The sequence below is a fragment of the Rissa tridactyla genome, chromosome 2, assembly GCF_028500815.1.
Source record: "Rissa tridactyla isolate bRisTri1 chromosome 2, bRisTri1.patW.cur.20221130, whole genome shotgun sequence".
Lineage (NCBI taxonomy): Eukaryota > Metazoa > Chordata > Aves > Charadriiformes > Laridae > Rissa > Rissa tridactyla.
This window is the reverse complement of record NC_071467.1, coordinates 95,969,474-95,981,658: the sequence shown is the minus strand read 5'-3', so window position 1 is coordinate 95,981,658 and position 12,185 is coordinate 95,969,474. Positions and strand designations below refer to the sequence as shown.

The following is a 12,185-nucleotide window of genomic DNA, read 5'->3' as shown; positions in this document are numbered from 1 at the left end:
ACCGGTACATGCTCTTTTCCTGACTGTAATCCATAGCACTCCTTATTATGAGAATGACTTGCCATATATTTTTTAGTAAAGCTGTCAACTTTAAAGCTGCCCAGTGTGACCATGGGGTCCATCACAGAAAACCCACCAGTATCTCTAGCTTCAGCTGCTCTCCACAAACCAGCTCTGTCTCTGGAACACTTTTTTAGGAGATGGTATTTCAGGAAAATTAGAAAGTGTCATCTTGAAGGTCCTGGAGTAAAGGAATGTCATTATGATACACATTAAGGGGCCCACTTACGCTGCAAATGGATTTGACACCAGTGTCCGAAAACTCATTTTAAGCAGCCTCTCTAACAGCACACGGAAGGAAAATCAGTCATTTTGGTTAAATTCTTTCATTCTGTTTACATTGTTTCTCGTAGGGTTACGCCATGATTGGCACATTGCGGCAACATCTTGTCTGGCATTTCTTAGAAAGGGAAAAGGTTGCTTATGGAGGAGAAATGCCTTAAAAATAGAAATGCCTTAATGTATATAATGACACCTTAGAACTGATTATATATAATCTCACATTTGTTGTCTCAAAATACTGTATGTTACTGAAGTATGACACAAGTATGCGTTTGGGAGAAGGGAATATGACATACGTAAATTATTATATTGCATGTTCAGAGGCCTTTTGAACATATAATTTCAATATATTTAGTTACATCTACAGGTGGTCCAATTTTTGAATGCTATTTGAAATTACTGAAAACACGGGGGACAGTTTGCAAAGAATTTTTGATGGCTTCTATTTTTTCCATTAAAATACATTTCCACATATTTTAATAAAAATATTAGTACTAATTTTTGTTTGCCAAGAATTAGCTTTATGTTTTGAAGAGTTGTAATATTAATTTTTTTTAAGACTTGTGGTCTTTAGAAAAATTTTGGACATTTTTAATCAGAAAACTTTCAGAGGTGAAAAGCCATCATCCTAAAAATCAGCCGGAGAAAACGTGAAATATTCATCTACATTTTTCCATCCACTTTAAATAATCAACTTTTATTAAAATGTTTTTAAAATATCTCATGGGTGACACAAGTACCCTGGTCATTTTGGGCTCAATAGGGTTTTCATCTAGAAATCCTAATTTGCATAGCAGTTTCTCACCTCAAAATGGCAAAACCTTTTGAGACCTGATGATTTTAGTCTTAGTGCAAGCGAAGTGCTAAAATGTTTCTGCTGGAGATGTCTAGACATAGACACATTGTAAAGGGTGTGTTTCTGACGCATATAATCACAAGCAACTTCAGAGGACATAGAAATAGCCATAAAGGAATACTGGTTTACCTCAGAAATCTTTAAGACTCTCTTGAGGAAAACCTTTTTTTTCAGGGCAAATTTTGAACAACTTCGTAGAATACCTATGAAAATATTTTAATTGCAGTGCTGCCGTTGCTGACTGAGTAGGATTCTTTCTTACTACTTTTTTTTTTTTTTTTTTTTTTGTTAGAGAAGCTTATGACCTTCTTATTCAGTTCTCTTCCTTCATGCTTCTGTGGAAAGGGCCCGCCATGGCATAACATGTAGATAATGCACACAGAAATGTGGTTTTTGCTAAATGTAAGCTTTAAAAACTTTAGTTCAGGTACATTTTGATGTGACTGGAACATGACATTCCATCTGTGCTAAAAAAAATAAATATGACATTGTGAATAATCTTTTTTAAAGAGAGACCAAGCAATGGGTCCAAATGGGTATTTACCAGGAAAAAAATATTTTGGTCTGATTTGATGCCACTTTACTTCTGTCTTTTTTTAAATGCAACTGCTAAAGAACAACATTTGGAGGATGAGAGATGGGAAATGGGGTATGACTGGCAGCAGAAGATATGTGCAAGCACTGGAGAGGACATAATTTGTTATTTATGAAGAATGATTTATAGGCTTGTGTCTCCTGGATAAACACAGAAGCACATGCATATGGATTGCTGCGTGTCTCTAAAGCAAGGCTGTTGAGATCTTTGACACCGGTTTGATGGACATCAGTAATCTGAAAGAAAGTACTTAGATACGTAGTATTCAAACACAGGCCTGAGTGTTGCAAACAATAGTACACAATCAAAGGGACATCCCCTTTTATGCACATGCTTGTTATGCTGGTTTGTGATGGTTGGGTAAATGTACACACAATATGGCTAACTAGCATTTTTTTTTACATTTTAGAGGAAACATGCTTGTTCCTCTGCTGTTTTGTCCGAAGGCATAGACTTCAGAAAACAGACTATTAAAAATAAATAAACAAACAGCTAAATTATTATGAAATAGGGGCAAGTAGAGGCTTGGCTACTTAAAATTAATTTGTAATAGGAAAAAAATTAGATTCAGTTTTCAGAATCAAATTTTTTCAAGTGTGATCCATGCATAGGTTTTCTAAATTTTTCTTTATGTAAGGGTATAGAGAACTGGATCTCTAGCATCCTAGTTTTATTCAGATATGCTGCTGAAAATTGTTATCTTCCTTATAGATCCTTATTTCTTCTGACTTTAATTTGGCAGACTGGATATTGAAATAAATGAACAAAAAGCAGCTAAAGTACAGTTACTGCAACTCATCGTGAGCTATTTTTATACCATTGGTGAAGCTAGGCTACCTGACTCTGCAAGCCAGAGGCTCCCATCACGGTACTCGGTTGCCCATTCCTAAAGAATGGGGACATGCCAGAATAGGAGGTGGGAAAGGGAAAAAAAAAGTTTAAAAGGGATGAAGGAAAGGTTGATGGTGATCAGTTACTTCCTTGGATTTAAAGGGAGGGAAATTACATCCAGAATGCACATTTGCTGCTACTAATTCTTCTGTTATTAATGTTATTAGTCTAAGAACTAGTGACATCACATGAATGAAAAGAAGAAAAATACCTGCAAAATAACATAACTTTGAAAAGATGTTAATCTGTAGGATGGATTAGTCACAACATTTTGATGGATGGACTATCCTAATATTACTTTACACAAGGAACATCTGCAGTGGAATCATTCTGGATTAGGATCTGGGGATAGTGCAGCAATTGTAAACAGCTTTTGTAAAATACTGGGCAAAATTTAATATGCAAAAGCAGAAGGGAAGTAGCACTAACTAGTCAGTAGTGGTTAAAGTCAAACATCTAGAATGAGTCAGCACTGTGTGAATTAAAATAAATGAGCAAAAGTGAAGCACAGTGAAATAAATAAACTGTGGAGGCAAAGTGTGAGGGGAAAATGTGGAATTAAAACTATACCTGGGGGTATGTTACTAAACCAGGAAAACTGATCAAGAAGAAGAATTTCCTGAAATCTTTTGAGCAATCAGCCCCTATGTGTCTATACAATGTTGTGCACCTGTTTTCCCTTGGTCCCATGTACTATATTTTTGTTTTCATATTTTTTCTACTTTACAGTTTTTCATTTACTCCTTAGATTCATCAAGTAGATTGCAGGAATGTTGCAACCAGTAAAAGCATACCTAATGTAGTGGATCTATACATTATTTATAGATACAAAACATAGTTTAAGATAAGCCTTCAAGAGGGTTTTGTTCAGTTATTTAAATATGCACGTGTATCCTGCCAAATGGACTGGCAAGCAACTTCAGGTATGTAGGAGCATCTTGGAAAAAAATTAACGTAGTTAATTTTAAGCTTCATGCCCCCTGCTGGTGCGAAAGGAGATAGGATTGGGAAAGTGGATGCACACGTCTCCAGGAAATTAGAAACGATTTTATCCTTGAGTCAGGAGTCGCCTGAGAGCTGTGGGGACCAGAGGGGGCCCCTGTCCCAGTGGGGACCAGAGGGTCCGACTGCAGCACAAAGGTGGACCCACTCAGCCCAGAATGGCATCCTGACCACACAATGTCTAGTCTGTCCCGTCAGGTTGTGGTGTGGTGTTGCCAGAAGCACCAAGAGAGGGGGTGAGTCTTAGGATCCCTTCCATCGGACTCCTGGCTGCAGAAAAGTGCTACACGCAGTCTGCGATACACAACTCTCCTTTTATGACAGTATGTAAAGCCTTCATTTATAATGTACTGGGCAGAAGTCATTCTTCTCTCTTAGACTTCATGCAAGGGACTCCACCCCTTTGTATACAATGGAAGGGAGGTCTCCCTCATTTCTTAATCCTGAACAAACCTGGGTGAGAGCTAGGTACCAATGGCCAGGGCCCTACGTGCACTCCCTGCACACAGTTTAGTTGGCTATGCTCAAGGCAGGCTCTCTTGATATGGCACAGCTGTTGGAGAGAGCGGCTTGAGAAGCCCTGACCAGCTTTGGAGCTGTTTGAGAAAGGGGTAAGAAGCCTCAACAGCTGCTCCCTCCCTTCTTTTGGGAGCTACGTTTACACTGAGGCTGTCGCCCACTTGCTGAGCGAGGCTGTGGCTGTGCCTGTGGCTGGCTGCGTTTCTTACCAGTCCACATCCTGACTGCTGACTTGATGTCCTGCTTGGTCTCATACCTGCCTCATCACCATGGTCTTGTCCAATGATCTGGACTCTTGGCTGAACCTGGTGACTGTCATGGGACCTGCCCTGCTCGTGTGCCCTGCTTCTGCTGCTCCTCAGTGCCAGCCTGCGCAGCTCTGTCAAATATGAGGTTTTTCTTTGCATGCTCCAAAGCATAACTTCTTTCAAGTAGAACTTCAAGATCAAAGCTGATGTCTCTCCAAAGTAGACTACAGCTGAGACAGGATCTGCACATTTACTGCTTTGGATTACAACTTGACTTGTTTTGTGGAAGTTACTCCCTTTCCTGAATTAGGTCCTATATTGCCTGTCAACACATGATTCCTCTATGCAAACAAATGCCAATAGCACAGGCATCTTTCACCCAAGTTAGTGGTCTAGGCTTTCATAATCAGTAGAGAGAATAAGGTATGATTTATAGTTTCCCAAGGAAGACGTCTGAAATTAGGTGAACGCTGCTCTTAAAATTACTGTTTCTCTCCACGGATACATACCAGGCAAGTCAGAAGCCTGAGGTGGAAACATCTTCCCTGAGGGCACCTAAGGAATGAATGAGCTGAATCCTATTTCAGGCCCCATCATATGCTTTCAGCCCTCATGGCTGAAAGCTGTGATAGATTTGTATTTAGAATACATTTACATCCAAGAATGACTAGTATCTTGCACACACTTCAAAGGGAAAAGACTTATTTGAAAATTAAAGTCCAACTCCATGCTTAGATTTCAGATTTGGACTTTCCTCGGGCAAGGGGCTAGATGGAGGGGATCACAGTCCCTTCTTTCCTGCTTCTGATTTGCAGATGCGTCACCAGGCATTACGCACTTGGCAAGGACACCCCCCATACATACAGCCACATAAGAGACAGTCAGGGAGGGCTGCGGAGCTTAGAATATTTCTGGCTGGTATCTGAAGACTACGGCCAGCTGGCTTCATTTACCAAGTTTTCTAAATCTAGATAATCCTACTGCCAGATCCAGCTTTTGAGACTTTTCCATCCCTTCTGCTTCACTTTCCTTGGAGGAAACAGGGAACAGCTGTTTGAACAGTAGATGTAGCCCGAATGTCCAAACATCCTCTGTTCTGCGCTCAGCCCACGGGAGCGAGGTGATGGCTGCTTCTGCAGAAGGAAAGGATGGGAGAGGAGGCAGCTGATAAGGTAGCTCTGCACTTTCTGCAGGAGCAGGGACAAGGTGGGGGCATTAGTGCAGGCAGCAAGGGATAGAGAACCGTTTAGTTGCTGGGGGCCAAAACCCTGTCTCAGTCTGTTTGCTGAGGACAGAGCATGCTGCCTTCAACTACACAAGACCTGAGGTCAGTTGGGATTTGATATCATCTGCTAGCAATGCCATCATAGCTCTTTGAGTTCCTTCCCAACATTTTGCAGTCCTATTCCCTCGCTTCTCTTCCACCCACAAGGAGTGGGTACAGATGAGAATGAGTGCTTTACAGCTGCCGTTTGTAACATTGTGATATCATTAATGTGGAAACATTGCAAAGGAGTTTTTTTCTTGATCTGGAGGATCAAAGGATTAAAAGGCAGGAATCTTCAAATCTCACAGAAAGAGTAAGTGGGTCATAAACCCCCATTCCGCAGTGTGTAAACAGAGCATTTTGTAATGCAATAACGAATAATATAACTGAAGTAATAATAATACATATAATGTGTTCTGATGTTGTTTCTAATTAAATGGCAGAATACTGTAGTCTTCTTTCACTCAATTCTGTCATAATGCAGTTTTAATGCATATACACATACTGTTTGATAGCATGATTTGATAATAGCACCATGTTATTATATTAACATCAAATAGTTACTTGCAGTCCCATTAGATAGATCTGGTGATAATGCTTTCTTGCAGACCTTTTATTCAGTTCCAAACTAGCTACTTGAGCTATGCTATTTATGGCGGATGGGCGCCTCACATTCAATATATTTTTTTTTTGTTGGGTTTTTTTTCAGAAAGTTATAGCTAGCACAGTTTAACTGTTTCTCAGAAGGCAAATAATGGAAGAAATATGTTAATTTTTCCCATGTTTGGAGAAATCATGCCATTACTTCATATAGAAACGCTTGTTCTGTGGAAGAGAGCCTTAAAACGTGGCACAAGGTACAAGACAGGAGTTATCAGAGCTGCATGGGCAGCATCAATGCAGACTTGATAGGGTTGAGTTCCTTGTTGTCTACAGGGGGTAAGATAGCTCAAAGGAAGGGGATGCTACCATCAAGAAGTTTAGGGCTAAGGACGGTGATAAAGGCATTTGCTACAGGAAACCTCAAGGATTAAACTCTTCCAGAGCTTTATTGTTTGGCCTGCTGAAGCCATCTTTGTCACCTCAGAGATGCTCAGTGCTTCCTCAGACAGTGAAAGCTTCCTGAAACTCCTCTCTGCACAGGCCACATTTCATCTCTCACACCTATTGCTGGTGGGGTTGTCCACCCATCCTTCCCCTCAAGCACCTCTTCTGTGGCCAGGGAGCTGCTGTGTTGCAGCATTTGAGAATGTAGAACAGAAGCGCTGCCACTTCTGTACTCAGAGCGATTTCCCTGATGGCACCCAGCTTGTTGGAAAGCAGCTAACCTCAAACACAGAGAGATTAAGAGAGGGGACAGTACTGGAGTTCATGGAAGAGGCCTCACAAGCACATGAGATAAGAGATGTGAAGTGCAGGAGCTGGGGAAAACACAGTAAAAGGGGGAAAGAGAAAGCTGAAAAGTTGAAGGGGACAGAGCATAAGCGCAGCAGGGCTCTTTATCAACGTACTGTTTCCAGTTGTGGAGGTAATTAGGGTTTGGGAGCCTCGGTACTGTGCTGTGGTGCAGAGTGGAAGCATTTCATTGGAGTCTTTCATAAAATGTTCACAAGCAGGGGGACAAAAAAATCCCCAAGTCTCAGTGCTGGTTCCTACTTGTTTTGGCCAAAGGATAGAAGCCCGCATGACAGATCTAAAGGTCACCCCCCTGCTGATGACTTTTGTGTCAAGGAATACAGTTCTGCATGATGGATATTTTCCCTCATTTTGCATTTAAGAAAGCAAAATAATTGCATTAAAACAAAGAATCAACTAGGTGCTGAGGTTAAAATTTCAGTCATGCATCTAACTGATCAGTACAAGCATTTCTCTATGTGCTAACAATATAATTTCTCCAACTGTGGGTAAGATAATGCTTTTTTCCCTTGCCGCCTTGGAAATACTTACAGTGAAGACTGCCTGTGCAACCCTTATTAGTCACCTTGTGCACATTACTGTAATAGACTTTCATTGCATGAATACATATTCCTTCTTCCATAGTCCCCTCTGTACCTTGCAGTGCACGAGGATGCTGTTCATAAATTGCTCTAGCTTGTAAAGCAGTAAGTTGTAGGTTCCTGAATTTCAGTTTTTATGGAATAGAAAGGGGTTTGTTCTCATAGGGATATTGAAGAACTTATTTTAATATTACTTCTGTAGCAATTCTCCAGTGCCCATTGCATTTTAGAGACAGAGAAAAAAGCCAGCCAAATCAGTCATTGCCCTCAGCCAACTTTTTCCCTGGTTTTGAGGTGCTTAGTATTTGTTTCTGTTGTTCAATGCAGAAGACCATGTTGTGACAAGAAAGGTTTTCTGTGACTTGTACAGGTGAAAATGTATAACCACAACTGGGTCAGCAGCTGGGCAACGCAGCATGTGTTAGGCAGCAGCATCTCAGCTGAGCCAGAGGTTAAAGGTGGTGGTGGTACCGACACCCGTGTATCCTGGGATGGTGGCATTCCCCGGTTGGATTAGGTTTTGCTCTGGGAGAATGGCCTTCAGAGGGAAGGCAGAACTCTGTTGGCCGGACTTTGAATTTCATTAGCAACTGATGAAATTATTGGCAGAAAAATGCTGTATCACGTTCTCAGAAAACAGGCAGTATGTAAAAACAAAAAAGGCTGATAGAGCTACTTGGTTCTTACAGTTTTCTTCAATTTAATATGGTGTTTAAAGTTTAAGGAACAAAAAAACCCTTCTCTCTGAAATTGCAAGTTTTCTCCAAAAATAGAGCTGGTGAGAAAAATGTGAACTGACTTTACCAAAAATATCATCTATGTCATGAACAAGTCTCAACTGCATGAAAGCAAAGAAGCTTGATTAGTCTTTCCCTCTCTCGCACTGCTGCTTCTTGGCGGGGACCAGCATTTCACAGGGAAGGATGCAGAGCAGTGAGAGCCAGCTGTTTGCATACAGTGTGCTGGACTCCCTCAGGGCTTTCCCAAACCAGTTATTCCTGCAGCACTGAACAACACCACATTATCATCCTGACAGCATCAATAAGCAAGGAGTGTCCTGGGAAGGACACCACAGGCTTACACAGCAGGCAGTGGACCACTGCTGTCCCCCCTGACTTGTCCATTTGAGTTCTGCAACACCAGGGGCTGGATCTTGGCAGTGCCTTTTGCTCCTGCTGTGTACCCAACAGCTCTCATAGCTTTTCCTTATCCTCTGAGAGAGCAGATCAACCCTATCATTACTCCTCTTGTAATCCCTTTTACACCCCATGCATTTTGAAGGCCTTTGCCTATGGCCTCTGTACACTTCAGTAGGTCAGTCAAAAGGGCTGGCCCTTGCCTGGCCCTATACATCTTTACCGTACAGTTAAAATAGTCATTTTCTGAGTCAGTACCAGAGTTTCTTACCTTGAGCTCCTTGACTGTAAAACAGTCTGTGAGCAGACTCGACATCCAGAAAGTAGTCCATTTTGAAGGAACTTTATGTTTGTGTACGATACTCCGGTATGGATGATCAGTCAGATTCCTGGGAAAGATTACAGAGATGTCAGACAGAAAAAAGCTGGTGAGTTTCTTTGTGGAAAGAATTGTGTAGGCAGTCACTGAAGTACTTCATTTGGCATATTAGGGTCAAAGCATTTTCAAATCACTATTCATAGAACTTCATAAGTATCCTTTTCTATTTTAGGATGTTTGGTTTAAATCCTTGTCTAAAGACATAAAAGAAAACTCCTACTGCAGTATTAGCAATATTCCTAGCATCTTTACAGTACAGTCACCTTTATTTTAGGCACAATCTCCATTTCTTACAATACATACTTAGATTCACCTGCCTGTTATATTTGCTCTTAAAAAGAAGATCAGAAAGGCTTAGGGCAGGGACCTCCTTTAGACAGATCCACAGCCAGCACCTCCGAGTAAGCACTATTGTAACAGACTACGTTAAAGACAGCATTCATGCCGCTTACGCCAATAGAAAGGAAGACACAATATTCTGGATATTTCATTCCACCTAAATGACCAGAGGCCAGCCTTGCCTTCCCTCTCCCCTCTTACTGACCAGAAGTAGCAACGGAACATCCCACCATCAGTTTTAAAAGATGTGATAACAGCAATCATTAAGAAATAGTAGGCTATTCCTAGCACTGCTTCTTAGCTAAGGTTTATATTTTTGTCATTCTTCCGAACCTCAGATCTGTCTAGATCCTATATTACAACTGTCTAAGATGTACATTGAATCAGGTTTGCCTCTGCCGGGCAGAGTTCCCGGGATTGTGCACATTATCATGACCCTTCTCCAGCCTTCTTACTGCCTTCTGCATTTTATTCTGCTCTGAATACCTCACATTAAAAAACAGGATTTGCAGAAAACAGACAACCCAGTTCTCTCCTCCACACCTCAGCTAGCTACAGCATATAATCATAAGCATACAAACAGCTCTGCACAACATTTATTTTAAGACAGACAGACAAAAATACCTCTAGTCCTTTTCCATGCAAACCTAACAGAAAGGTCTGGGGCAAGGAGTCTGACCCTTGCTTCAAGCAATTCCTTTAACTACGTTGGCAAAAATCAGGAACCCAGCGTTCCAAAGCTTTCCCTTTTTACTTCGATTCGGTTTTCATCGATCAACATGCAGTCCTTTCTAAAATTCAGGAGCCTATCCCGATGAGAAAACTTTTAAAATTCCTCAGCAATTCACTTCACTGGAGCATCCCAAACCAGAAACGATACTTACTGCAGAGTATGAAGGGCTGCCGGGCAGTGGTGTAAGCTCCAGTAGTTTCAAGGAGGGTTTCTTTGATCTTACTAAATGTCCCCAGTGTAAGCAAACAATTTTGATTGTTTGATTGGAACTGTGATGAATAATGCATAACGTCAACTGGACTTCCTTTATCAGATAAAAATGGCCAGGAGATGTTGTTACTTAGCAACAGGAGGTGACACTACGATCATCTCCCCCACTCCCCCTCACCCTTCAAACTGAAAAATTAAGCCCCTGGTTTTGATTTGATAAAAACTTTCCCAAGGGAAAAAAAAAATATCTACATCAAGTTTCCTTAAGAATTTGTTTTTCACTCTGATCTTCCTTGTTGCATCTCATATTCTGAGATATTTTTAAAAGTTTCATAATGATTAACCGTAACATTACGTTTTGTCTAATAATTTGCTTTCAGTAAGTAAAATACCTGTTTTCTCCATCATTTACCACAAGGGTAATGAGATTGTTTAATGTTTTGCTATGAGTATAATGCAAATAAAATCTTGAAGAGATTAATTTCTTATCTGGTACTGCTTGTTGGACAAGGCAGACAGAAAAAGCAACACACAAAATGTTCCAGTAATGCTAGGAAATATATAAATTATCCAGAAACCTTTCCCATTACAGAATTCCTACTTTAAGTAATTCACTCATTCTTGAAGGAGCTCTAACATCTGATACAAGCATTCTCGAGGAATCATTGCGTTTCTGCTTAAGATACAGCCTTTTACAAAATACATGATGTAGCTTTTTTCAGGAAATACACATTGATAAAAAGCCAAAGCACCGTGAAAGATTTTAAAAATAAATAAAGAAAATCAGATGCAGGATGTAAGTACTTACCAGTGTTACTGACCTCTTTCCATCCTACTGTCATGCAATAAGACTAAGCAAATGCAACCCAGTCTGTGAGCCAGAATGAACAGCTTCTAATTTTCACTTCAACCTCGAAATCAAGAGTACTGAATAGAGAAAGGTGACGGATCTGCTGTTTTATATTATGATGAAATGAAAGCTCTTAGCACAGATCTGAGTAGAACTGCTTTTTTTTATACTACATTAGCCTGCTAATTTGAGGAAAGTGAAAGGCTTTGTTTTACTGTCTTTTATCTGTTCTCTTTGCTACCCCCACAATTTAATTTGCATTTAAAATTATTCTTATGTCTCCACTGCACTCCAAGGTATGGAGCATTTTCTAATCACGATGAATGTTCAGTGTGGTTTTTGTGCAATGCCACTTTTATTCTGAGCCAGAAACATGGTGAGTAATTATAATTGCCAGCTATTTTCTAGAATGAAATACAGAGTGGTTGTCTGATGCAGTTTCTGATTTTTCCTCCATTTAGCAGTACATTGCAACAAACTACTCAGTCAAAGCATCAGTAAAAACATAAATCAAATAGCACAGTTTCATGGCATGATAGCTTAAACATGCATATCCATAGACTGTGAAAGCAGAATATGTTGCCACTGAGATCTTTTCCATTATAATGTGCCTTTACCGCGTTTGAAAGTGGGCTTGTATGGTTAATAAACTGAAATATAGCGCAGTTATCTCTCGGTGGCTTCAAGTTCATCTAGGTAAGCATTGTTGGAGCTGCACATGGTTTGGAATCCTGATGAAGCCAGACACTAGGGACTAACAAGGGTCACACTATTAAGTCGCACGGGCATTCCTCACAAGAGGGCCAGGACCCTGCTTCTTC

General features: G+C 40.5%; 1 protein-coding gene across 1 annotated transcript in view; it reads right to left on the bottom strand.

Annotated features, from left to right (window-relative positions):
* Positions 1–9,208, bottom strand: part of PHACTR1 (phosphatase and actin regulator 1) — a 319,282-nt gene extending 310,074 nt beyond the window's left edge. The window contains exon 1 of the mRNA XM_054191481.1: positions 9,125–9,208. Within this exon, the coding sequence (XP_054047456.1) occupies positions 9,125–9,185 (61 nt within the window). The 5' untranslated portion in view covers positions 9,186–9,208. The remainder of the gene's footprint in view (positions 1–9,124) is intronic.
* Positions 9,209–12,185: the final 2,977 nt, after the last annotated feature.